At 44.2% G+C, this 27,918-nt stretch overlaps 1 protein-coding gene across 3 annotated transcripts in view; it reads left to right on the top strand.

Moving 5' to 3' along the window:
• The window catches only part of LOC122412085 (nucleolar protein 4-like), a 70,810-nt gene that overhangs the window by 31,597 nt on the left and 11,295 nt on the right, over nucleotides 1-27,918 (top strand). For 2 of the 3 annotated variants that reach the window (XM_043421373.1, XM_043421372.1), the window contains exons 2-6: nucleotides 13,646-13,700; nucleotides 16,248-16,475; nucleotides 24,087-24,415; nucleotides 25,221-25,424; nucleotides 25,686-25,832. In XM_043421373.1, coding sequence (XP_043277308.1) covers nucleotides 13,646-13,700; nucleotides 16,248-16,475; nucleotides 24,087-24,415; nucleotides 25,221-25,424; nucleotides 25,686-25,832 — 963 coding nt within the window. The remainder of the gene's footprint in view (nucleotides 1-13,645; nucleotides 13,701-16,247; nucleotides 16,476-24,086; nucleotides 24,416-25,220; nucleotides 25,425-25,685; nucleotides 25,833-27,918) is intronic. The other variant, XM_043421374.1, reaches the window with a different exon arrangement.

Raw genomic sequence — 27,918 nt, 5'->3', positions numbered from 1 at the left:
CTCCTACATCCACCCTCAGGTTTTCCTTTCTCTACATAGCGATTGATATGTATATATGTATACGTATTATATACACTTTTATACACATTTACCTCTCCGACCCTCTTTTTTCGCCTTCTTCTTTATCCCACCTTTCTTCTTCTTCGTCTTCTTCTTCTTCATCTTCTTCTTCTTCTTCTTCTTCTTCTTTTTCCCTCTATGCTGCTTCGTTTTTCTGGTGCCCTCTTTTCTACCTCCGACTTTTTCTTTCTCTCTCTCTCTCTCTCTCTCTCTCTCTCTCTCTCTCTCTTTTCTCCCTGCGGATGGCTGCACTCCGGTGAATTTCTCCTTCTGGCTAGCAGCTCACCAACATCAACGACTCTCCTCACTCTATAGCCAGAACTGTTCTTCCTTTTCGCCCACGGCGGTACTTCGGCTTGCCTGTCTGGCCCATATAGCTCCGTGCCCGTTGGCTGCCGTTTTCTCAGAGCACCTCTAACTTTCCTATATATAAATTCTCTATTCCTGGAACATATCGATCGCTACTAGAGAAAAAGGCGTAACCCTCCGAATTCAACACATCGCACTTGATGTGGGTTGCGTCCTTCAGGCCCCCAGGAACCGTGGGGCACACGTATATGCGAATCTATATACGCGCGTACGAGTGTACGTACGTACGTACCAGCATCAGCACGAATATCCCATGGAGAATATATATATTCGTTCGAACGACCAGCAAGGGGAAACGAGCCTCGAGGAAAACCCATGAGAATGAGGGAAATGGAAAAACGGTTGCTTTCTTGCTTCTTTTCTCGAGTCCTTCTCAACGTAAAACGGTCCTACGTGCTCCCTCGTCCTTGTCCTCCAATTCCATACCCTCTAGCACCGTGTACACTTGCCATTGGGGAAAAAGGATACGAGGAGAGCAGGCTCCGAGGAACTGGCAGATAAAAAGAAACTTGGACGAAAAAAAAGAAGAAGAAAAAAAAAAAGAGAGAGAAATACGAAAAAACGAAAACGAAAACTCACGGTACTGTCTATATAAAATCCCTATATACCGCTGTACATACATGGCTTGTGTGTGTATGCAGTGGACCGCTGAGAGGCTTCGTTAGACCCTCTGCGAAACCGATATCCCCCGGGAGCAATTAGGAGGACACGGAAAGTAGGACGATGAGGAAATCTTCCACTCTTCCTCTTTCTCTCCTTCGATTCGTATACGTTCTTGTGCGTACGCGAGGGTGTTACAAAAAAGAAAAGATTCTGATGAAGCACCGGAATAGTCCGGGAAGGTGGGCTCGTTTCCTACCATACATCCGAACCCTCTCGACTTTCTCGATCTCGAAAAATGTTACGTTGCTGGAATTCTTTTGGGAATAGACTTTTAGCAACATTTTCATCGGCCATGTACGAACTCCAGGGATAACGAGTGCGGGAAAATCTAAAAATGTGAATTTTCTCAGTACATATTTCCAATCACCTGGAACTTTTTGTTTTTTGGAATCCTCACGGAGCTGAGATATTTTCGAAACGAATATGCACTCCGGATATTCTTGTTACAAAATCGCTTCATTATTTTTGTTAACTGTAGTCAAGGCCGGCTGCATGTGTATACACAATCGAGGAAGATAAAGCTGTGAATGTAGATAAATATAAATGCTCGTACACACGTACATTCGAAACCGCTATGTATCGCGGCTAACGGTAAAAGCTCTGTGGACGCGCTGGTACTGTGAAATTCCGCAGGATATTTTGCGTCGAGGTCCCAAGACGAGATCTCTTGTATATAAGGCGACATTGGTGAACTTTGCCAATGTGCTGTGCAACGAAATGAGAAAGGAGGAGAGTCAGCGGGGATAGAAGTCCAGCTAGCATTACGAGTATCATCATCATCGGCATCATCATCATCATCATCATCATCTTGATCGTCATGTTGCATCGGAATATAGCGGATCGCGGGACTCTCGCGCACGCGGCCTTGTCTGTAGAAATGCCCAAGCAGTACCGTTCGAATCTCCCGGAGTAATCATTTTTCGAAGGACGCGCACGTTCCTTAACTCCGTCTGAGCTCATCAACAGGTTCTTCGCGATAAACGCGTTGTAACTCTTTGTGTCTGGTCATTGTGTTGAAAAAGGCGTTATCAATGGCCAATCTATTATATTGAGGAGCTCGTAACGATTTGGTGGTGCATGAGATTGAACGGAGAATGCAAGTGCTTCATTCGATGAGGTATTTTCGCCTGAACATTCTGAAATACCCTCGAGAATTTCTCGCCCCTAGAATCAAGCTGTTGTGTCGATTCGCGTCGATTTTTTTTTCAGTTCAAATAATCGTGCTGCCGAAATACGCGTACAGATATTTGACGAAGAGATTTCTTCGAATGGAAACGAGCGTGAGTTTTGTTTCGTCGTGGAAAAAAAGAGGAAGAATTCATAGATGATTTCATGAGTCGATATTGCAAAGAGTGAGCACGTATATATAACGGTCTACACAAAAGTTCAAAGCCAGATGATCGAAGCTGATTAAGCCTTCGACGCCAATGCTCTTTTCGATCCCCCCGATCTTTCCAAGTTTCTGTTTTTTTTGTTTATTCTCATTTTCTCCTCCATGGCTTATTTTCTCTCACTCGACGGTTACGTATTTGGCGTTGCTGCGCTCTTCAGGCACTCACGATTTTTTTCTTTCTTTTCTCTCTCGTTGCTCTCGCGCGTCTCTGCGTGTGCTCTTTTAGAGCTCCCAGGGTTTTCTGCCACGCTGCCTCTCTTTTTCTCGATACGTTCGTTGCCTCTCTCTCTCTTGTACAAGAGAGTGCAGAGTCTCTCCGGGAGCTCGGGATATCCGTGAGTTCTCGACGAGACTAACAGCCAGAGCAGCACCAGCAGCAGCGGCGTACCACAAGCTCCTTTTTCCTTCGTCTCTTTCGCTCTCCTTGTTCTTGCGCCCGGACGCCGCCCCCCGTTGTATTACGCGCCCGCGTCATCGCCAAGTATAATATTCCCTGCTGGCACAACTCTACGTGAAGAGCTCTCTGCTGTAGATCTGCTCGTTCGTATGCGCTCAATCTTGCTTGATACAGAAGGAAAGAAAGATTCGTAGGAAGATAGAAGGAGGCGAGACGGACGAACGGAAAATATGAGTAACGTTGAGAGCGACAGATCTAAGACCAGAGCGAGCCTCGCTCTCATCCTCTCGACCTCCAGAGGGAGAGTTGCTACGAAAGAAGATGCGCAAAAGAAACAAAACGATTGTGAAAAATTAAAGCAGAGGAGAGAAAATCATATGAAAACGGAGACCGAAAGGACCCGTGGCGCGAAAGAGTGAGAGGACTGAGAAGATGAGAGAGAGAGATGAAGAAGAAACATGAGGACGAAAAAAAGCTGCCGGTGCGTCTGTAGAGATGAGTGCCCCATATCAATAGCACTCTTTTTATTTTTATTTTTTATTTCCTCTCCGCATATATCGGGCTTTTTTATCCTTTACTTTATCGCTCTTACTCTTCGTCTCTCCTTCGAATTTCAACAACACTTGAGCCCTCCCTCTCGTCTTTCGTTTCCACTCTTTCTTCTCAGCGGGCGAGTGTGTGACTCACGAAAGAATTCCCTTCAGCGACCTCGCACCGCGTATCTCGTCAATTACTGGTTGATCGATGTAAAACGTGCGGGGCTGTAACCACCGAGACGAATAGAGAGAGAGAGAGAGAGAGAGAGAAAGATAAAGGAAGAAGAGAGAGGGCGGTGAAGGGGGAGGGAGAGAATATACTGTTCACGTCGCTGTTTATTGTATATACGTATAGTATAAACTAGCCTCTTGGTCGGCGAGGCCAAGCCGTTGAGAGAACCCCCCTGTTCCTCCTTGCCGGGCATTTCTGAAGCGCGATCTCTCCTCTCTCATCTGAGGCCTCCTTTCATTTCCAGGAAGGCATAACGAACGAAACGGTCTTCGAGAGGTATTAGTTAAAGTGGAGAAGGAAAAGAAAGAGCAAAGGGAAGACAGAGGAAGAGAGGACGAGAAATAATGTTACGCATCGTCTCTGGAAATGATTCCCCTTTGGTGGCCTGATAAAGAACATCATAAGAGCCCCCGATAAGAAACAGTCGCAAAAAAAAAAAAAACTTTGGACGTTATGAGGAAAGAAAAAAACGCACGTACACCCATACAAGACTGACCGGTATGAAAACGAGGCGACTTTTTATTACGTTCGAATGAAACTTTGTATGAAAATATCTCGGGATATGCGGCACGAGTTGCGAACGCGTCGCACCTATTCTCAAACCTCATTTTATACTCAAACTTCTTGTGCGTTGACGTATTTATGATCAGCGACGAATTTCCCATAAAAATCGAGTGTATCCGGTAACACGAGAGATTTTTCCGCGAGGATTTATTCCTTTTTCGAATCGCGACACAGCGAGTGACGTATAACCGGAGATTCAGCAGAGGAACGCGGAGAGGGAGAGACAGAATGGACAGACGAATGGGAGACTGTTACACCCAATTGTCCCTCGTTGCTCAGGGGTCAAGTAAGGTAGCGCGAGAGCCTGAGAGAGAGGGGGAGCAGGAGCGGATAGCCGAGGCAAGCACGGCAGACACCGTCACTCGTACCTCGTGCCCCAAGCCACCGCATTCAATGTAACGACTCGTTTATACACATATACATATAAATAATGAGCGAGTAGAGACAGCGAACGTTGTACGGACTCGCCTGCTCCAAAATGCGTGAGAAGAGTTTCACGCTCATGATATGATTGTTATTTTGAAGCACAAATTTATATAGTTACTTCGCCTAGATATAGATACGAATGTGTACACGCTAAATCGGATGAGTATCGTGGTCGTCAATCGAGTATTATCATATTCTGTGCCATAGCATTCTGATCCCCTTCGATATCGAGCAAAGGATGCGACTATAAGTCATCGATAGAGTGATTGATATTCAAAATTGTCTTCCGTCTTCATTAAGAGATGTTTTTTCCTACCCGTAGTTTGTTGGCTTCGTCCAGTCTTCATACGTGATTCGTGGAAACTTTTGCTGAATCTTTGACCGCGCTGCATCGACGTTTCAGCGACCGGATATGCTCCGAACTCGTGGTATTCCGTACTCCTCAGCGAGTTGTAAAAATATGGCTCGTATAATCTGTATCTGCATGCACGCGCGCGTGTGTGTTGACCTTTCCTGAAAGAAAGGTTTTTCTCCTTCGGTTTTTTATTAAACGATGCTTCATCGTTCTAATTCGGGGTGGTAGAGAGAATTGGAATGATACACGTCTTGGCGAGGGGCAAAATAAGCGGGTCCGAGGTCGATATGCGACGCTTGTCCCGAGACTGACGAGGGGAGAACCGCCAGAGGAAAGAGGAGAGAAAAAAGGGGAGAGAGAGCCTGAACGTCCGTAGTTTACGCTCTTCTTCTGTGTATCTCTCCCCTGTCGCACATACGAGAAAGAAGAAGAAGAAGAAGAAGAAGAAGAAGGAGGAGGAGGAGAAGGAGGAAAAGAAGAGCCGAGCGAACCACCGACGCCACTGCTTTTTTTTTTGGCCGCACACGTGTGAGGTTATCCCGCTGACGGTGACCCCATCATCCTCCTCCTCCTCCTCCTCCCCCTGCTGCTTCGTTTTTTTTTCTTTTTTTTTATCCCTCCGTCGAGAAACCGCCGCCGCCTTCGTTCTCTCTACGCGTTTCTCTCCCCTTTTGCCTTTGCACGTCACTGTAATACGCCTCTCACTTCGAAGATAGAGGACTGGGACACAGACCCGTATCCCACAGTATCCAAGAGCTCTTTCTCCCGTTTTCCCATCTCGGATCACCCATAGCGTCGCCCCTCTTCGACGGCGTTAGGCTCGAGCGATAATTCCTATTTTTTTTCCTCCTCGGAGCAGCTCTTTTTTTATCCTTCTCGAACGTAGACCAAAAAGATCGGGCGAACTGTCCTCTGTAGCATTCGATTCACTGGGCGAGAGATACCGGAGTCTTAAATTTTTATCACAATCATCGTAAATCATCTGGATTGATATATCACACTCAATTTATCTCTGCGTTACTGAAAACTCATTTCGTAGACACTCCGTCAGAAGGTATAGCACGAGGCTCCCCTTCAACGACTCATCTAATGAAACTACTAACAAATTATTTCCCAAAACTTGACTAAATTTAGTGGAAATCGTAACGAATTAAATCCTCTCGAATAAACGTTTTTCACACCATCGCCCATCATGATTAAATCGATCAAACGATGCCTCATTTTCGCGATGTCACGCACGCTCGATGACTGCCACAAACTCACAGAAATGGCATAAATACTTGAGACTTTACAAATAACAGAACTCCCAACTCAAGCCCCAAATGTTCATCGATCCAAAGTAAATCGTAAAAAAGCGCCTCGATTATCCTCATGAGAAAGTACAATCATAGATTACTGATGTCATCGATCCGCTCTTCCGTCTGGTTCCATCGCACCATCGTATCATCACGGTCGGTTGCAAAACACTGAAACTAGTGGTGATTCGTGCGGTGACGTTGTCGCTGTATACACGCATCTGCATAACGTACACGGATGAAATATAGTTCACCCTACACGCAGAGATACGTACGAGTACGAATATAGTAATGGAGGCTTTCGCGGTACGTTACGGTTTTATATACGTGTAGAAGAGGCTGGGCATAAGCACCCGCGGCTCCTGGAGCCGCTTGACCCGTTGACCCCTCGCCAACTCGTTCGCCTTTATCGCTCTGGTACGTTGCTCTTAACGTATATATGCGCATATACATGTAAACCTCCCTCTTTTCCTCGTAATATAACATGGCTATAGGGGCAATCTGTGTACGAGAGCGAGCGCGTGTAAAACGCATTTTAGTTTGCGTCGCGTTAGCGTGCATGTATGGATCGCGCGCGGCGGGTAAGCAGCTTCGACGCTTATGAAATTCCCCTCTACAGAGGCGCTCTTATATACCCTTGTCCGGAGCGAGGCTACGTGTCCTCGGCAAGCCCTCTTCGTGCCCCTTGAGAGAGAATCGTGCCAACGACACACGATGCCCACCGTCGTCGTCGTCGTCGTGGACATCGGCGACGACGACGACGACAAAGCGATGGGAGCGGAATTCTGTGCTGAGCGACAAACAATTGCCGCCAAGTGGCTTAATTACAGCCAACTAAACAAATGTTCTCCACACATTTTCTCGCTCTCTTTCTCACTTCATATGACTGTATGTAGAGGTACGATATGTGTGTGCGTGGATATTGATATGTTCAAGTATGAAACTGAGTATACGGTAATAAACTGTCGAGCCTCATGCCCACCGACCCCCCCGCTCCCTGTTTCGTTTCTTCCTTGTTTCATCTTCCTCATTCTTCGCGTCTTCCCTTTTGAAGCTTCTCTTTTCACTCCTCTTCACCATTATCTTTCTTCTTCTCTCTCCATTGCAGGACAAACTGTCGTCCCGCTACGTATCTGTCAGAGAGTATCTGGAGGAGGGGAGAGAGAGAGGGGAGGGGTGGAAGGTTGAGGGGAGGAATGGGAGAGCCCCGGTTGGACAGGTCCACGCCAGCGAATATCGTCATCGTCATTATCATTCCCGTGGCCCTGGCTGTGGCTCCTCGCGAACCTCGTTCAATCCCCCTCGCCCGTTCCCCGCCCCTCGCCGCGCTCTCTTCACTCGCGCGCAGTGTCGCACTCGCCGATCCTACTTTTTTCTCTCGCCCCGTCTCTCTCGCTTTTTCTCTTCTTCTCCATATATTTTGCCACGAGAGAACTTCTCTCGAACGTATGTCTTCTCGTGTCCCCTTTAGACCACGATCATATACTGCAACAGTGTGAGTATGCGAGCGAGTCTATATGCTCCGCAGCTCCTGATGCCGATGCTCTGGTCCCGAAGAAAAAAAAAAGCAGAGAGCGCGAGAGTCGGCCACTCTTCTCTACCGCCCGGTTCCCACACACACCGCATAAACTCACTCTCCATCCCTCTCCCCCTCCCCCTTGGCCCCTCTTGTCACTTCTCTCTTGGGCTTCTCTCAACGGCACATATAAGCTCTCGTGTGAAAAAACCACGTGACTTCTCCTCTTGGGATAGCTTCTCCGCGTGAGTTTCTTCCCCAACACCCCTTTTGCTCCTCCTCCTCGCCTCCTCCTCCTCCTCCTCTTCTTCTTCTTCTTCTTCTTCTTCTTCTTCTTTTGGATAGCACATTGAAAGGTTCCGAGAGAATCTCTTGGTCCCTCGTCGAGCTTGAGAGTCACATGGAAGATGTTCCTTTTCACTCGGTTCGAGATATACATACGTGTACGTATTACCCGCACATCTATGTATAAGCAACGCTATACACGACTCGGATAAGTACGTTGGCTCCACGCCATCATGGGATTCCCTTCTGGCAATGGGATCTTTTAGATCTCTGTCTCTCACTTATCCGTAGAAAAATATGTGGCTTCGATGTGTTTGTGCATGCGCGCCTCCTCCGAAGCTAGTCTGCCAAGAAAACCAAGCTTCTTCACTCGCCAACGCGCCGTGACGGCCCACGTATGCAGATCTATGTATCTATATTTGTATCACGCACGTGGACATTTATATATCGATTATTTAGTTTCGCGTCAAAGGATTCCCGAGACGCTTTTGCTTTTGAACTTGGCACACTCGTTGCTTCTGATCGATACAACCGTTCCCACAAACTCTATGCATGTCTGCTCTCCGAGCCACTTGATTCTTTTCTTGTATGATACTCCCAATTAATACGGAGGCCGGAGCCTGATTATGCGTCCGATTCGTGTGATCGCGCAGCGTAGAAAAAATCGCCTGAATTTGAAGCTAATACAAGCAACAACGAGAGCGGCCAATGGGTAAACTCTCGCAATTTTTTTCACCGTCTTCATATCAGATAATCAATTAGAATTATAAATGTTTTATTTGCCGGCAAGGTTTCGCTCCGTAGGAGTGTGACCCCGGATCGTCCAGTCCGGCTCCGACTGGGATTCTCATTAATATGAGGGCGCATCCGGCGGAAGTGGGGCGGCCCCCGCGCGTCCGCGTAGGTGAGAGAATCGCCAAGCTTGTATATAGCGTTGCTACTGCATAAAACGGTAGGACACACAGCAGTCTCGAGCAAACGTTTAACATTTAACGCCGGATCTATAAACAGAAACTCTCTGACCCTTCGCGTGTTAACGCTGCTACAGGAAAGAGACAGAGCGACGGATTGAGACGAGTAGGTGAATATTCGCCCGGCAGGTTCGCCGTGTATAATCAGTTTTAAAAAAGAATCATGAAAAGCGTGACCGACGATGAATTTTTCTCTCATCGAGGACATTTGGAATTTACAGATCGTATTCACAGAAGTTTTTTTTTAGAAATTGATACTAAAAAAGAAATTGGAGCTTACGTAATCAAAGTTATCGAATTCTCTATTTATGGAAGAGAATCAATGGAATTTTTCCTGGAAAATTCGAGGGAAAATTCTATTTCTCGAATGGCCAAATCGTAAATTTTTATCTTTTTACAAAATGGTTGAAACGATCGAGTAATTAGATCAATGATCAAAGTCCTTGAGTATCCTGAAAATTGAACTTTATTGGTGCGCATACGTCCGAATAAATATTTTGATACTTCCATTAAATTGGGTTTGTCAGTGTAAAGATCGTCATGGAGTTTTAAGGTTTGAATGCAAGCATGGGTCTTCTCCTCTGGCAATACCCTCTTTATTTTTACTTCTGTTCTACTAAATTCTGCAATATCGGAGCTACTATACTTGCCACGGCAAGAGGTCACGTGAAATTATCTGCCTTCGTTTTTTCGCTCCATCCCGTCTCATTCCTCGGTGGAAATCTTTGCGGAAACATCGAAAGAGGTGCTAGGGCAGGTACGAGTAAAATGAAGGCAAATCGGGTTATATTGAATTCTTAATGAAAGATTCTTAAAATAACCTTCTGCGGAGGTTTTGCTTCGAATCTTTGCCGTGTATAGTCGCTTTGCTTTCTCCTCTCTCTCTCTCTCCTTCTCCCACGTTCTTTCGCCTTTTCTCCTCCTTCCCTCAGTTCACTGACGGATCACTCCATTCGAGGCTCACTTCCATCGTACGCGGCTTTGCAGAGAATTTAGCCAATAAATTCTAACGTTTATTAAGCAGAGAGAAAAGATCTCCCATCGACTACATCCCCGTTGTACGCGTACATACAAAATACTTACCTCTCGGTTTTCTTACTTGTTGTCTGCCTCGAGGGCGACCCTTCTATACAACTTTTCCGTTATTGAATAATCAAGTTTTCTTGCAGTCGAATGCTCGTCCATTTTATTTATAGATATATACACCGTTATTAAATCATTGTAAGAATGGGCTTAAATCATTTTTTACCGAAGCTATATTGGGAAATTCTCTTGCATAGGAACGTCGGAGAAATTCTTTATGCGTAAAGAGCTCCGGGAGATAATACCGGAAGAAAGGGGAGATTAAAGTTCGACACCTATCTTTAAATTTCCTGTGCAATTGATTGTCCAGTTGGGAATATTGCTTGGGGATATTTATACTCTGAAGTTATTGGACCCCAACGAAAAAATGCTTTAGTCATTCAATGACGTAATGCATAAACGTGTTTATTGTGTGGAAAAAAAATCGACTATTGTTGATCGATTTGGTTGTGGAATCCACTATTCGTCGATTCCCAAAAAACTGATTTTTCCAAATGATCAGAAAAATGATGTGTTTCGCGACGAGCCCCGTGCGTTGGGGCGATACTTTCTTTGGAAACGGAAGTGGCCGATTGTCGCATGAATTGAGAGGTCGCCGGGTTCGATGAATTTCATTCACAGCAAAATCGATTTTGTTCTGCATTTTGGGAAACTTAAGATCCTTGATTTCGTCACAAAAATTTTACGAGAAAGATATTCAAATTGAATCTCAATAATCTCAATAATCTTGGTCAAAGTATCCAATGTAATTCGCAGAGTGGCTTTACGCGAGTGAATTTCCAGCGATTCTACACATTACAAACTTCAACAAGTAAAATCCGGGTTTATGTAGAGGACCAAGGAACAAGTGTCCTCATGAAGAATGTCGGTGCTGAAAAAGTAGCCTGCGAATTAGGAGCTATCCTAGGTCAATAAGTATCGGAAAAGAATCATGACAGAAGTGGTAGAGATGAAAGAAGAAAGAGAAAATGGCATGAGCCGAAAACTCGAGAGAGGGAGAATAAAAAGGAGAGAAGGGGGTCACGGTAGGAAAGCCGGACTTGGTTGTTCGCAGCGTGCCTCTCCAGTCCGTTTTTTGGGTCGTTCGAGACGCGAGCAAGAATGTTCTCCAGAGCTAGAACCAGCGCGATTCTCTGTTTCGTTGTTTTTCCTCTAAAAATTTGAACAGACACGCTACTTATTAGAGCCGATGCTGGGCGAGAGCGGCGCTGCTCGAATATTGCCGGTTGACGCGAGCCTTTGAACGGGGAGGTAAAGTTGCGGGATATCCCAGATTGGACAACGGGTTGCGGTGTATAAGGCCGCGGGGCCAGAGCGAAATGCATATAAAAGCCCCCTCCTGCGTCTCCCTCCTCCTCCTCGCGGAGGTTCTTGCACGAGAACGGGCGCGAATCGCGCAGCGCGACGGGGATACCGGTCGACCTTCTGGATGTTGCAACTCTCGGAGAGAGACCTGGCACAGATAAAACGAGAGAGGCTGGGCTCCGTATCTTCTATATTTATATACACGTGCAAGAGCGCAAGAGACTCTCCCCCTCCCCCGCCCCCTTCTCGCCTCGTACGCCGATTCTCAAAAGTATACGTACACGTTGGAAACTTGCTTCGTTCCCTCCTCTTGTCATGGATTTTGCCAACGAACACATGCTGCAGGCCACGATAGAGTAGAGGAGCTTACGAAACCGGCATGCGCGCGTCCCTGCGGCATGAACAAAACGCGAAGCAAAGCCGCGGGCTTGAGATCGCGCTCGTAGTTTTTTAATGCGGTAGAAAGAGAACGCCGCTCGGGGACGGACAGGAGGAGGAGGACGGGAAGATAAAAAAGAGAAAAAGAGAGAGAGAGAGACCCGTTAATTTTATAGCGCGCGGAATCAATCAGCGTCGTTCAGGGAGAGACCTCGCTCGTTCGGAATCGATTATCACACGAGAGAATCACGCGCCGTGAGGTCGCGCGACTCTGTTTTATCTTTTCGTTCTCTCTCTCTCTCTTTCTATCTCCCTTTTTTCTTGCTGTAGATACATGTATATTTGGCGAACATAGAGTGCGAGAACGTAAAGTCCCCTCAGGGATGTTAGCTGCTCGGCCCCGTTAGCTTGAAAAATGATCCCATCCTCCGTCTCGCGGTATCAACATACCTCCAAACCCCATCGTTGTGTAATACTATATAACCACGTGCAACTCTTCAGATTTATGACTTGTTCTCTCGGCGCATCTTCCAAAAACTGGTCCATCGCCGTTGTTTTGCTGTTTTTGCTTCAATTTCGAACTCTTCGTTCTACCTTAACGTCAACACAGAAGTTTTTCTTATTCGATTTGTGCTTCGAAAGTTTATTACCTCACTGAATCTTACTGCATGCCACGATCCCATAATTCTTTATTATTTCAATCAAACTCACACTCTCATGCACGCAGAAAATAAAACGGTAAAATTTAGCGTGAAATTCACTGTTAAATTTACCGCGATATATTTTAATGCAGGGACAAATTAAGGGAAAGTATTCATTCCTGTAACGCACTGTTAAGTTTCGAAGATTTTGCAGAATCTTCAGTTTTATGACGCAGTAAATATTTCAGATAGATTAATTTATAGGAAAATTCAATATCATGAATTGCAGCTCGTCACTGCACTGTCGTTGCTCACCATAATTTTTCAAATTTAATTTTCTCCATCTGGTATCGGTTAAACCGATCAATTAGTAATCGAATATCTTACTTTGATAATCAACGATTCTTATACATTGAACTCGGCATGATTTTTTGTCAATGCACATTTCGCGTTGTACACTCAACATATTCGATTTTCGGTAAGCCAGAATAAGAGAAACTTCTTGACAGACTTTTTGCTCCACTGCAAAAAGGGCATCGGCGGATGCAAGTGTAAAAATTCACGTGGTGGGTCCATCGACCTGCGGACGCGACTCGTGTGTACTGCGATCCTCGTTGCTGTATTTATTGGACATGGAATCGGAGAGCAATAAAAAATCTACACTCCGCTCTACGTACAGGACGAAACTCTGAGAAAAGTATTGAAAAATTTGAAATCCTGAATCCTGAGGGATTTCCTAACGATTTAAACCCAGCTAATTTTCTATCGGTCAGGAAAGTTTGAAGAAACTTTCGACTGATTTCTGTTTCGAACAGTCCGCCACGCTACTGATCCCCATTTCTGCGACTCCCTGTATTCTTAAACGTAAATATGTATGGATACATTGCGAGGACGTTGACAAAAGTGTGTGCATACACGTTACATATCTGTATAAGCAAAGAGGCGGATGCTTAAAGCCGAGGACTAGGGATTTGCATGTGAATAGCTCGAGATCGTCACGGTCGGGACGCGTGCTTTGGTCTCGCTTATCTCGTACCTACTATATACTACGGTATGTGTACGTAGAGATGAGAAACTTAAACTGAATGTCGAACGGGCTCGCGCTGCTCGCCCGCCGCGCGCGCTCTTTGCCATCGTACCATTGGATAACGGTTTTGCTTCTTGGATCTGTTGCAGGAGAACATTTCGACCCCGGAGCCCGCCGACATTTCAGAGGACGACCACTACTCGAGTGAGCAAAAAAATCATCAAAAGGCGTACACCTAATCTCCCCTGTGTTTTACATATTCAAAAGAGAAAAAACGCTACCCGTGCGGCACTGAGTTACTCTTGTTCGTTTCATCGGGCTACTGCTTTGCCATTTGAACACATTTTTCTTTTATTTCGTCCAATTTTTATCCACTTTTTTACCAGAGACTTTTGCGTTCATGGGGGAATGGCGTTTTTTACCGCCTCTCATTCGCGAGGATTATTTTCAAACAGTTCTTTCGGGAACTGTGGGATCGATCTATTTCGAGGGGAATTTTAGCATTTCTAACCGGAGCAATAAATACAAATCCGTGATGGGAAATTACCGGGACACACTGAAAGGTGTGGGAGACGAGAATTATTTTGTTTTTTGGGATTATGATTTTTTAGAACCTCAAAGCACTCGATAGTTTATGAACAATGAGAAATATTCGAAGGTTGCTGGTGAATAGCTGCGGCGTGGTTCCCATCGCGCAGCAATCGTTAGTTTTGGTTTAATAAAAATTGGGTGTGCGTTGAAATTCATATTATTCGTGAAGTTGGAATTTTACATTGTGATATCCACGATAAAGTTTCACTCGTAACTTTTTTTAATTTCCTTCGAATGCATTGCTGAATATGAGAATCGAGTAAAGGATTTGGAAAAACTTGTTTTTAGTACGAGATGATCACCGAAGGAATTCATCGCTAACGAGTCCTAATTGTTCACAAATTTTATCGCTTTAAACCAATAATTCTGGCTGTTCGTTGATAGAAAATATAGTCTCAGGAATCTGTGTCAGAATGAGGATTGAAACGGAGTTCACCAAGCGGAACCATACATGAACCAAGAATTTCCAATAATTATAAAATCATCATTTTTTCTTTTCTATTCCATTTTCTGGGATGACCCAAATTCAATTGTAACGCGGATTCGTGATTGTCCATTACTAAAACGCGGGGCCGTCACTGGGGGAGTATTATCGAGCGTATCCTCAATCATTCAAAAGTAGTCTGTGCAGTCGATTCTCGGATAACGCATTTTCAGCCCTTTAGAAATGAACCAATTTATCATTCAGCCTTCGGTCGCGCGGACGGTCTATTTTTTCTGCTTCGCGGTCGAGCTGTAGAATTTCTGAAAATCTTCAAATCTCAACATTGACGAGATTTATTTAAACGAGCAAAAATATTCGACAGTGTTCTACAATCTGTAAGGAATCGGGACTAGTTATTATGATCACATAAAAGGTTTTGAAGCTCGATTATCGTGATGAGGATTTTCGAAGTATGAATGGAAATCGATAATCAATTTTCCAAGGACCACTTTAGGGATGAGCCCAATCTTACAAACGAGACGAACTCTTTTTGAGAGTACTGCGCTGTTAATGTAAATACTGAAATAATATTAAATGCTCTTTTGAATGTGTAAACATTATTTGTCGCAATGCTTTAAAAGTAGGATAATAATGCAGTGTTTATTTTCAATAAATTCGATTTATTTTCAATAACGTGGGAGAATAAAAGAAAATAAATAGCTGTCCCCGCTCGGCAGCGTAGTTCTGTGGCTGCAAATGGGACAGGGTAATTAATTGTTAGTAATTAATTATCATCACGTCACAGCTCGGAGACGCAAAATGGCATGGCCGTGCATTCTACGGAGGAACTATAATTTCAGTTAATTCAATTTTAATCAGTTAGCAATACGCAATTTCATTCTCCAAATGTGAAAATGTATCGTTGGCAAAGCTCACGCAGTTGGACGATATCGCGAGCCGAATTAATTTGAACGTTCTACTCTCGATCTTTCTCTCTCTCTCTCTCTTTCTCTCTTTCTCTTCATGTAGCTATTTTTTCTGTCTCTGCCGTTCGCATACTAACGCTCTCAAAAATCGTAATCTGGTCCACACATATACACACACCATTGCGTAAAACACGTACGAATGGCGGCCTGTGCACATCAGCCTCTCGCTCGAAAAGCCTTCAGCACCGAGTGCCGAATCTCAATGAGCTTGCCTGCATCGAAATTCGATAGATTTTCCGTATTAATATCGTTCACAGCTCGACGATGTACCTCAATAAAGTAAAAGAGGAGAAAAAGAATAAATTTTTCTTTTTACGATGATTATTTATTTACAACGAAATTCATTTCGAATATTTTGTACAGAACTTTGTGAAATGTAAATTTATTGGGTGTCACACGGTTTTATTCTTCTTCCCTCTTTTTTTTCGTGTGTTTCGTAGTCCGATGAGATCTCATTGCATTAACCCTTTTTTTTATTCCTTTCTTCCGTTATATCTCGAAAAATATTATTTCATTGAAGCTCTCTCGTAAATTAGCAAACGTTGGCGAAATGAATCAACAAACAAATGTTTGTTGATACCAATATAATTGGGGAAAAAAAATTCGCTCAATTTTGTTTGTTATTCGTTAATCACTCCAACGACATTCCCTGTAATCCATAATGGACTTAATGATTTTAAGAAAGGCATTATGCAGTAGAAAATTGAAATGAGGAAAGAAAAATGAATTGGCACGTTTTAATTTCGGCAGGCGCGCTCATGAAAGACGCGGATAAACTGAAGCTGATGCTGCTAGCGTGGAATTATAATCTTCAGCAGCAGGCACAAGCACAACAAGCACAGGCGCAGGCTGCCACGGCTGCGCTATCGCCCAATAATTCGTCTACATCGACCACGGCAACCACAATTGGCACAACTGTCACCAGCCAATGTGTTACTTCTACGGCAAACAACACCATTAACAACTCCACACTTACAGGTAACACATTTTATTTGCACGGGATGTATTGCTCATGCACCAGATTATCATTTACTGCTTTCTTACTCCCTTTTTTCCCGGAATGTATAACCCGAATCCGAGTGCCAGTAGTGGGGAAAAATTGCCAACGTAACTTCATTCGACTATGAAAATCCCACCAATACCTTAATTAACTTAGCATGACAAAAGCTGCCTGGTCCTATCGCTAGACTTTCGGTTTTAGGCTTGAAAAACTTTCATTGCCACTGGAGCTTCAGAGTACTCTCGTGAGTGATCGAATTTGTCAAGTTTTTTTTGACTGATCGAATAATCCATTGTCGAAATTTTATTTATTATCATTAGTTGTAACATATTGTCGTGAATTTTCGTGGTATGGAACCACGAATTCTCAAGTGGGAATTAGGGTTTAAGGTATTAAGAGTCCGGGGCATGCCGAAAGAGAAAATTTAGTAGTTCTTTTGCAGCATTCGATTGAAAATCGCGTTACAAATTTTTTGTATACTTTATAATAGAATGCATGGGGTCGATGGGTGGTCATACTGAACATTTCAATTATCACAGTCGGCGGTGTGTTCAGGTAGTCCGCAATATCGATATCTCGGATGGGAAATATCGTTGATAGGAGAGTGATTTATTTCGGATATTTTATCGATTGGACTTTGAAAAAATTGGTTTATTACTTTGCGATGAGACTCGTCATACGCTCGGTGGTTACTCAACCGTTTTTGTGATCCTTTTCTCTCGCACCTTTCGTGCCTAAGCATCAGCTTTTTCGTTTTCTTTTCCACCCTGCTCGACGTCATTCACCGTCAAGTTACCTAAGTTTGTATTCGCGTTGAAAAAACTCGAGAGAAAACAGGCGGTTGAACACGACGGCCATCCAACAGGTTCGAGATTTTACACCTGGTAACTTTTTTCCCCGACGAAACGAAAATAAGGGGACACCGGGAGCGTGTCCTGCGGCACGCACCTCGAATATTTTCTTGCTCCCCTCGGTCCCACGACCTCGAGTTGGTCACCCTGACCATTTTCGTAATCTCGAAGCTCCATCTCCATTTCTTCTTTCTGCTACGATCTTTTCTCAACCTCCTTTCCCAACTCGCTTAATTTCATGTTGTTTCTTTTCCTTCTCCCTCATATCTCGATCGTTAGAAAATACTTTATTCGATCGAATCGATGCTTACTGAGGGGTGACGGGTGCACGGCTTCATCGATTAGTTTGACAACGCTTTCTCGACTGCATACATCGCTCGAGTACGTCTTATCCGATAATAATCGCTCAGCCAGTTTGCCTCGAAGATAACCACGCATTTTTTAGAATTTTTCAAACTGCCTTTAACTCGATGTAAGTTTCTACGATCACAAAAATACGTTTGTACGTTGACGTGCGATACTGAGCGAGCACATTTTTCCGCTTCGTCAAAATAAATTCCTCATCGCTATCATGCGTATGCGAGCAATTACATTTCCTGAGCGTTACAGAATGAAACATAATCTACAATTAAATTCGTTCTCGAGGCCACATAATTGAAAAAAACCGCTGAGTAGTTATGGAATGATTTCCCTTATGGCCTGAAAATCACTTTTTCCAATGGATTAAAACATTGGATGCTAGAATTTCGAGAAATGTGTTAAACCAAAAAAAAAAAATGTATTGCAACAAGGAATGCGATTTCCGCAATAGGAAGAGATAGAAATCTTAGTGAATCTTCATTGGCGCAATCCTGAAGTCTCATTCCCCAAGACCAAATTGAGACGACCACTTGAACTCGAAAAAAAGAAAAAATAAAAATAATATTAATATTTATTTAATCCCAAAGATTGAGCAAACCTCGTAGTATTTCGTTCGGAGCGTTTAATACGATTTCTGGAATGGATGAAAAAGGAGATAGGCGTTTTAGAGCTTTGGACCGTCTACGCGCGGTGAGACGAGACAGTGGCGGATGAGTGCGGACTCTGTAGCGTCATTAGCATCGGTGTTTTGTGTGTTTGTCTCGTTTCTACGTCTTTCTCTCTCTGGCTCTCTTTCTCCCTGATTTTCTTTCTCTAGTATCGCCCCGTGCATTATATATGTATATAAATTCTGGCGAGTCTCGAGAACGAGGTTGCGGAAGGATAATTCACTAACTCTCGTCGCGGAGTGCGGTGCGGCGTCGGCGTTTCTGCGCTCGCGAGACTCTTCCCTCTCGCTTTCCCCCCGAACTTGCCCTGATGGCTCGCACATCGCAAAACCGCGGATCGGCCTTCCTTTTCCTCGATCCTCGTGCGGCTACGGTGCGAGTTAAACTGGTTCCGTGGGTCACTTCTCCATCTGTCTCACTCTCTTTCCCTGTCTTTATCTCTTTGGACGTACACGACGCATACGTCCTGGTGGATATTTACGCGCGAGAAAGACCGAGAGAAAAAAAGAGCAAAGTGGAGAGAGAAAGCAAGAAGCAGGCTAAAGCAAGATTGCGTAACTATATAACCAGCTTTTGGTGTCGTATCGTGGGGAAGAGAGGGTGACAGAGGGTAAAAGATGAGACTCGTCGAACTCGATGCCATTTTTTTTGTCTTCTTCAGCTCCATCCACTCCCGTCCTTTTGCGTTCTTTTTCTTCCTCGTCCAGTCTGCAACTATGTTTTTTTTATTTTTTCATTTTTTCATTATTTTTTTTTTTTTTTTTTCATTACTCTTCATCGTCCTCTCTGCAAGTTGGTTTTGTTTTTATAAACTGTTTTTATTTCAACATTTTTTTCTTTCATTCGCTTTCCTCATATCTCTTCATCGTCTTCTCTTTTGTCGGGTTTTTCATACTTTTTTTTTTTACTCGGGTACTTCGGCTTCGCTAGATTTCTCTTCCGCCGAAGCTGCTGCTGCTGCTTCGCCTTCTTCTTCTTCTTCTTCTTCTTCTCCTCGTTCTTCATCATCTCCATTTTCTTCCTTTTTTGATGTGGTGGTGCACTTCTTTTGCGCCGCACCCTTCGTCCATGAGCACTCTTAACGTCCTCCTGCGTACTCTCGCACTGCCCATCCACGTACAACCCGGCTCCCACTGCTGGTAGTCGTATAAAGAGAGGGCGAGAAAGAGGAGAAGCGCAGAGCACAAGCTCGAACACTTTTGTGCCAGGACCCGTTCCGGAACGTCTCGGGAATCGATTGAACCTTCTAAGGGCGAGCCGAAGCACGAGCGAGCGAGCAAGAGAGACGGAGAGAGAAGTAATCTCGTATGGAGGACACCGTTGGCAGAAGGGAATGCACTTTTCTGCACCGAGAGCCTCTCGAAGACTCGCGAGTTTCGCTTCATCGACACCTATCCCTTTCCGAACCTTCTTTTTTGTTGTTCTTGTTACCTCTTTTCCACGACGAGAAAAACTCCTCAGGTCCTCAATGATCTCCAGCTCTCAAAGTGGTTTTACGCCTTCTCGCTCTCCTTCGGATCCTCAAACTCGGCACCTGTTATTTCTAGTTGCTGCTGCCCACTCTAAGTTCCATCAGCGTCACGACCCTATGGGAAATCGAATTCATTTATCGAACCATCGCTCTCCTTGCTCATGATGTGATTAGGCTTCAGAAATCGCGTGAAATCAACGGTCTTAATTTTTCTTGGTATTGAACCTGGGTGCTGCAACTATTCCAAGCTACAATAAGGGACCGAGAGGACGCGAGTCCAAAGATTATTTTATTTTGCTGCGAGAATTATAGAAATATTTCTTGCTGCAGAAATACCAGAGCTCAAGGTCCTTGATCTCAGCATATGTATCCGTCCCCATGCCCAGATATTCGTGTCGGTTTTAAAAAAATTTTTCAAATTGCACAGAAGACATTGGTGAGAATCCAAAATGCTACTTCCGTTTTTGCATTCTTATCTCCGCCCTACATATCGGAACTCGCCGAGCTTAACTTGCCTCAATCACTACGATAGACTCATTTTTACCGGTAATTTTCAACGTTCGGAAAGTAATTGCCTGATTGAACAGTGACCCAACTGTAAAGGTTGTGGCTTCCTTAACTCGTCGAGCTTGGTAGCTGGCTTTCTAGCCACAACTATTCAGGCTCCTTGTACTCGCTCGATTCGACGTGGTGTACTGTAGGATTCTCTCTGTCTCTACACGTACACGAATCGTGCGTTTTTTGCACGCGTGTGCACGCATACTTATACGTACTGGTGCGTGTGCTCGTCCTCCTCCGCTCCCGGACCCCGTTTGAGCGAGACATCGACGAGGAGAACGACAAGATACGCTCGTTCGCCTTCTCTCTATCTCTCGGTTTCGTCCGAGCGCATATCGTGAAGCCGGTTGCCCCGGGTGGTACACGTTCGAGTATTGAACATACCGGGTGACCCAAAAGTCCTGGCTGTGACGCAGTCCGTCAAATTTAAACGAGAAAATTGGTCATCTCACTCCAACGAACGACCCTCGATGAAAGCTCGACTATTTGAATCCACGAATCTGATTCACTGATGGAAAAACTTGAGATCTGGAGGGCGAAGAGAGCTGCTTGGAGCACGCCCGGACCATAATTTCCTGGAGGATCAACCCGTTGGCTGCCCCCCGCTGAAAAACCTCGTCAGCAAAGTCCTGGGAGAATAAAAATCTTGAGAGCGTGCATTTCACCTCGCGGGGTTTGTCCAAAATTTTTGCCCCACCCTGTATGCCCGCATGCACAGAGCCATCGGGTAACTCAGTCCGTTGCGTGCGTGCAAAAGCAGCTACGATCGTACCGAGACTGCGGCTCTCTACGAAAGAAATAAAGAAGTCGCATATCGTCGGGCGCGAACAACCTTCGGTGGACCTCATGGTGACCACGAGGAAACTGGACGCGCCTCTTCATGCAGAACTTGCCTCGGCAGATCGAGCCCTGTCCGGTCTAGCTTGCAGGATCATTGAAACCAGCAACGCAGGCAGGACTCTTGCCAAGGGTTCACTGACTTCTCTCTTGGATCGCCAACTTCTCTCGCGACTTGGAGAATCCACTCCGAAAATGCTTATTCATAGAAATATATAAATATCCTGTTTCTCCATGCGCGTACGGGGCATCGAAGCTGATAAAACGAGCCGAGGAATTCGGTTTTTGCGAGTCCTCCAGTTACCTCCAGCTCAAAATATACCGTCAGTTGGACCACATCGCAGAAAGACGCTCATTCGCGACGACGAGATTCAAAGGATGGTTAAATTGTCAACGGCCCCGCACAGATTCCAACCAGCATCCCGTGGCTTCTTCTCCTTCCATCCATACACTCACGTTCAAGATCGGAGAATAATCGAGCGAGAAAAAAAATCATCGAGACTTTCAATATAACAAAATAAAAGAAAACTGCGCTTAGATTTTCTTTCGCTGCGAATGCCGGTGGAACGATACACAGCCTCGTCAGGTACACGACCTAGAAAAAGGAGCGTCGTTTCTTCAGAGGCTGGGATGTACGTGGAGAGACCCCCTTTATGGTTTCGCCACGTCGCAAGCCTGTTTTACTATCTTTCTCTTCTCTCTCTCTCGTGTCGAGGATACCGAATCGCGAATAGAGCGTCCCTCTTTATATACATACATATACGTAATTAAAGGCTACGCAGAGTATACGTTGAGAGCTGCTGCGAGATCTAGCCCATCGAGAACCACGACCGCACACCTAGGTCCATGGTCGACGTGCTGGTCGTCGACGATTTATTCCCTCCTCCGTGAAAGCATCGCTCGCAGTCGCAAAAAAATCGCGAAATAACGTTCTCCTTGGAAGCGAGCATTAAGTTGAAAGAGCCTCGGAAGGGGAATTCGAGTGCACGTTCCCGCGGTACAGGATACACAGAAAATTGAGGGATGAGCAACCGACAAATTTCAGGCGCTCATTAGCTCAGACTTGAGGACCTCTCAATTACGCAAACGTCGCAGGGGGCTTTAGAAAATCGTTATGAAGAAAAAATCGATCAGACCAGAGGGCTTAACATTTATTTTATACTTCCGTTCGAGCATCCACCGGCACAAAAGTTTGGTGAGAAAATATGAAACGTTTGGCAGCAAATCAGTGCCTAAGATCGATGAAATATTCTGAGATTCGTTCATCCTTTTATTTGCAGTTTTTACTCTTCGCTCTCATCGAATTCGTTTATTTCTCTAAAAATCCACTCTCCATGTACTACAGTAGCTGAATCTCTTTAGGCAGTAGCTTTTGCACTTGGGCATTCACATGTGTATCAATGCAAAGAGCATGATATGCTATATCGGATGTGCTGGCACGTTCCGCACGTGCACCTTCGAGGAGCTTCCATCCATTTTTGAAATCGTAAGCTCTCAATTCTCGAACCGTCTTGGTACGCAGTACTTCCGTTTCTGTGCTGACAGAGAAAGCACTTTTTTAAAGTTCGTATACGAAAGCTCCTTGTATACAAGCATGTATACGAGAACTATGCATTGCATGTGAAAATAAGTGAGCGAATGTAGTGCTCATCACGCAATCTTTCGGTGGGTATAAATAAAAGTATTGAACGTCGGCGAGCGAGCCCTGAATTTGGGTTCATCTTCGATAAGAATTGTCACTGGGCACGGACTCCAATCCAAAGTTTCGTTTATCCAATTCGATTGAAGATTCTGAGAAAACGCAGCAAAATCAAACGTTCCTACATCAGTTTTCAACTAAACGACTCGTCTCGAGCTTTTTCATGCCAATTTTCAAACTTTTTTAAATTACACGGGGATTAGAAGTGGGCTCACTTCTTAAGGGAATTACAATGAAACCGGAAGTTGAAATTAATACAAATGTACAAAATTAATATAATAATACGCGAATGCTTGACCACTTTTCATCCCCTTAATCAGCTCTCGCAAAAGAGTCACTCGTCACGCGAGATCCCTCCGCGCGTGAGCCTCCTGGCACTCGTTGCTCGCCCTCATCCCTTATTCATTATTCATTTGACAATAAATATACCACGTACGTTTACTCTACACCGGAGCTTATCTGACCCTCATCCCTTTATTGCAGCTTATTGAACCTTTTATACTCCACTGTATATACTCGATCCGTCGAAAATATAATTTACTCAGTATTCGTACGGTCGACGAGTAAACATAATTATGCAATCGTATATCCATAATTTTCTCATGGATTAATTAGTCTAGTGAAACAGACGTATTTTTTTTGGGTCGCCCCCTTATTTATTCCCACTTAACTAATTGTAGCCAAACGAGAACGACGATATTGCAGGATTCACGAGCCTCTCGAGTACTCAGCCGAAAAATTTCAAGTCGTGGGAGATGAAGAATTTTTTTTTGTTCGATTTTTCATCTTTGTCCTCGACTTTCATTCCCTCCATATTTGGTATTATATCGTGCTAGCATTGGGGTGCTGTTGCATTATAAATTTTCGAGTCACTTCAGCATGCCACTCCGGAATATTATGTCCATAAAATTGCTAATTGTTCAGAGTATTTAAACAAATATAAAATTCACCGATCGATTGGTGAATAAAAAGTTGATTAGGATAAACGAGATTAATAAAAAAATAAATAAAAATTAAATGAATTTTCAACGCGCACGTTATTTATCGCGTTTTCGTACACGATCCCGTTGGAACGAATCTCAGTGAAAGCTCTGAATGAAAAAGTTGTGCGACGCTTATTGATTTTGAATGAATTTTCTTGACAGATTCCCGAAACGGAACATCAGACATGGCGGACCTTTCGACGAGTGGAGTACAAAGTTTGGCTTCAGTCGCTGGCAGCGAGGACATGGCAACACTTTGGGCATCTTATGCAATGGGACTGAAAAAGACACCCCCACCGCCATCATCGTGCACACCGTCGCGTTCCGATCGCGACAGAGAATCGAGTCCCACGGGCGGCGAAGGCACCGGAAGTGCTCATGACGAAACGAGCAGCAGCGGTAACAAAGAGGACGAGGATGACGATGACGAGGATGCTGACGAGAGACTAGATCCAAGACACCACGATCCTGAACGTCTAAAAGCATTCAACGTGAGTCAGAATTTGTTTATCGAAGTTTCTTCCGCGTATCCGAAGCTTCGACTGATAAGAACTCATTCCAAAGTGCTGCTAAATTCAAACTCAAAATCAAAACATGATTTTCCAACGACGTTTATGTCTGCAACGTTGGAGTCCAACGAAATTAACGAAATTTGTAATTCACCATTTCTTTATTTCACGGATCACTGATGCAGACTGAAAAACAACGAATTGCAAATGCGGCAGGTAACAGAATTAGAGAATTACTGCAATTTTTGGAAATTTTTGATCATTTCGTCGGACCCCAACGTTGCAAGCTCCGATAAAAACTGTCACGAATACTTGGCGTTTTTTGAGACAAAATTCTTCATCGAATGATCGAATTTGAGGGAGAGTTGATGCGCCCCGGACCATAAATTCGCGTTATTCCTTTCAACGTGCGTTGGTTTCTTTTTTATTCGCATCTATTTGACGAAAGCGCGAGAGCGCTTGGCTCAACTGGTTTCGTTTCCTTTGTTGCTTTGGTACTGCCGGCAGTGGCCGTGGCTTCTTAATTAATTACAATTAGTTTAATGGAAGAAGACGCGATGAGGACTACGAACGAAAAGAAGCCACGACACAAATAATCCCTCGCCGCCTTTCCCCCGCTCTCACTTTTTCTTTACCCTTTATCTACCGAGCTGAATTCTTAATTAATCTATTGCAAGACCATGCTGGATCTCCCTTCCCAGTTAGCAATTATGACAAAAATCTTTTCCCCTTCTTATCTGTTCTGACGGCTTTTTTTTCTAACGTGCCCCGTTACTCCAACCGGCAGATGTTCGTGAGACTCTTCGTCGACGAGAACCTAGACCGCATCGTACCAATCTCCAAACAACCTAAGGAAAAGATACAAGCAATAATCGACAGCTGTACAAGACAATTTCCGGAATTCGCTGAAAGAGCGAGAAAACGGATCAGGACGTATCTCAAGAGCTGCAGAAGGAACAAGCGTGGCCGAGAGGGCGCACCTTGGGACGCGGTAAATATTCATTTTTACACTTCTCAACTTCCCAATTCCATGTTTAAACCCCAAAGTCAATATTTCAAGTTTGCAACTGTTTTTCCCGCAAGCCATTTGCGAAGCTCGATTCGGCAATCATTTTGTTGATGTTTCTAAAAATGTCCTGAGCGCCGAAATAATGTTTGAAAATAACTCTGCAATGGTTTTAAAATAAATAGTTTCCTATGATTTTCAGGGTATAATTGTGTGTGCGACATTATTTTTTTGTTGTTTCTAAAGGCGAGACCAACACCAGCCCACTTGACCTCGGTACAGGCAGAACAGATTTTGGCAACTGCCTGCGAGAACGAGAGCGACAATGCGAAACGCATGAGGCTCGGACTGGAGCCAGTTTCACAGCCTATGCCCACACTCCCGGCAGCGACGGTGAGTAATCCTGAAAATAAGTTGAAATACACTCTCGATGTATGCAGAGGGGAGATGCAATAAAATGGGAACCGAATGGGGGGACCGAGGCAGATTTTCATTTGGAAATGTGGCCGTCGCGTTTTTTGTTTTTCAATTATCAATAGTGGTGGTCAGAAACGTAAGGCAGAAATTGTGTTAAAAGAAGTTGAAAAAGCTCGCACACTCTAAGCTTCGCAAGATGAGTGTCCTCGTGAATTTTCGATTTAACATTTCCTCCATAAGCTAATAATAATTTTACGATGAGGAGAAAGGGCTGACGCGTTTTCGGTTCTTCACGTACCACCCTCACAGATATTTTGCCGTGTGAGAGTGTGAGAGAAATGCACAAACGGACACGAGCGTCTCGTTCTAATTTCGTCTGATGAAAAATTGCTGCGGCTAGACACTCGCGACGCGACTCGTCTTCTGTCGAGCAACCACAGCCCCCGAATAATCGGACGACCCTCTTTGTATGTGGGTGTACGTGTATCAAAGTCTCCCTTTGTATTTTTCTGTCAAAACTTCTCCTTTCGTGCACTGTCATCTCCTGATATTTTAACGATTCTATGAGAACGCTTCATCACGGTTTACAGTGTTAGCTGAACATCATCAGCAGAAAATGATGCGATCAATGAAGAGGGATGAAAAATTCCCTACCCTTACAGCCGATTAAACGTTTTTACCTTCAAATCGACGTTTCTACTTTTTTTGTGTTAACAAAACAGAGTCCATCAACGAACGAATGTCTCGGTCGTTTAGCTTCCCCGGTTCATTTAAATCAGAGTTGAAAAAGTTTTTATTCAATTAAAGGAGAATTTGGGACTGGGGCGACTGGAAGGTGGGGCAAATTTTTGTACCTGGGAACGAAGATATTCTCATGAAATTTTGTTACATTGAATTTGTACAGCGAATGAAACACCTTTTTATTGGCAATAACCACGTTTGATAAAAATTCTATTACGAGAGAAATGAGTTTACAAATTTGGATGTGCAGGAGTAAATTTAACGAGGATCGTTCTTAACTACCATATTTACCATAATTTTCGAGCAGATTTCATCGACTCCCAACGGTTTTTAAACCAGTAGACTGCGACCTGGCTTTTTGGTGAACTAAAGATCGTTCGATATCTTTTAACGGAAAGAATGAATCGCGAAGAAAAGGAAATAAGTTTGAAAGAGCCGAAGACTCGTGCATGCAAGAAAGAGGAAAACGCACGGTTCGAATGCTCCATCGCACTAGTGATGATAACCCATGGGTCACGCACCTCTCCCACTATCGTGCGACTAAATGGCAGCAGCGCCAGAATGCTCGCACACGCACAAAGTAAACAGAGACTGCACTCTACCCTGTTTATAACATGAAAGTACGTTTACGATTTGAAATTCACGCCAGCATTTAAAAAACGATCCGACATCAGTTGTGATCGTGTACAGAACGTCGAGGTACTCGTTACAATTTTATCGAACCGGAATGCGACGGTTGAAAATCGATCGGAATTTTTCAAGCCGTCTGAGACCAGGGAAAACCGATGAAATTATTATAAATTCAATTTCTTCTGACATTTTCCACCATTGCAAAACTTCTTTTGCATACAAAACTAATTTTTAAATTCGATTTACCGTTTTGGTAACTCACAGGTATGACGCAATATTTTATTCCTTCGAAGGGCACATGGCACGGGGGTTTGATTCGCTGGACATTCAAACCTTGCAGATAACTCAGCACGTGACTTCCGGCTCGGTTAGATACCTTTTCGTGCAGAGAAATAATAATTGCCAAGTTTTTTGATCCCTCTAGAGCCATCAACCGTTCAGAATTTAAGCACGCTTCTCGATGCCCCACATTCGCTTATAGCGAACAATCTTGACGTTTTTTCGTGTAATCTGACGAAGAAACATTCAAAATTTATTTTCATCCATCCAAATGATATTTTGTTGTCCGTTACATATACAAATCAGAGAACGTTGGATGCGGAATTTGAAAACATGATTGCTGAAATCCCTACCTTAAAATTGAAAGATTTTCGAGGAATTTGGGGGTAATCTGTGACAGGACACGCGGTTC

Source organism: Venturia canescens, chromosome 6, assembly GCF_019457755.1.
Source record: "Venturia canescens isolate UGA chromosome 6, ASM1945775v1, whole genome shotgun sequence".
Taxonomy (NCBI): domain Eukaryota; kingdom Metazoa; phylum Arthropoda; class Insecta; order Hymenoptera; family Ichneumonidae; genus Venturia; species Venturia canescens.
The sequence above is the reverse complement of the archived record's forward strand: the minus strand, read 5'-3'. Positions and strand labels throughout refer to the sequence as shown.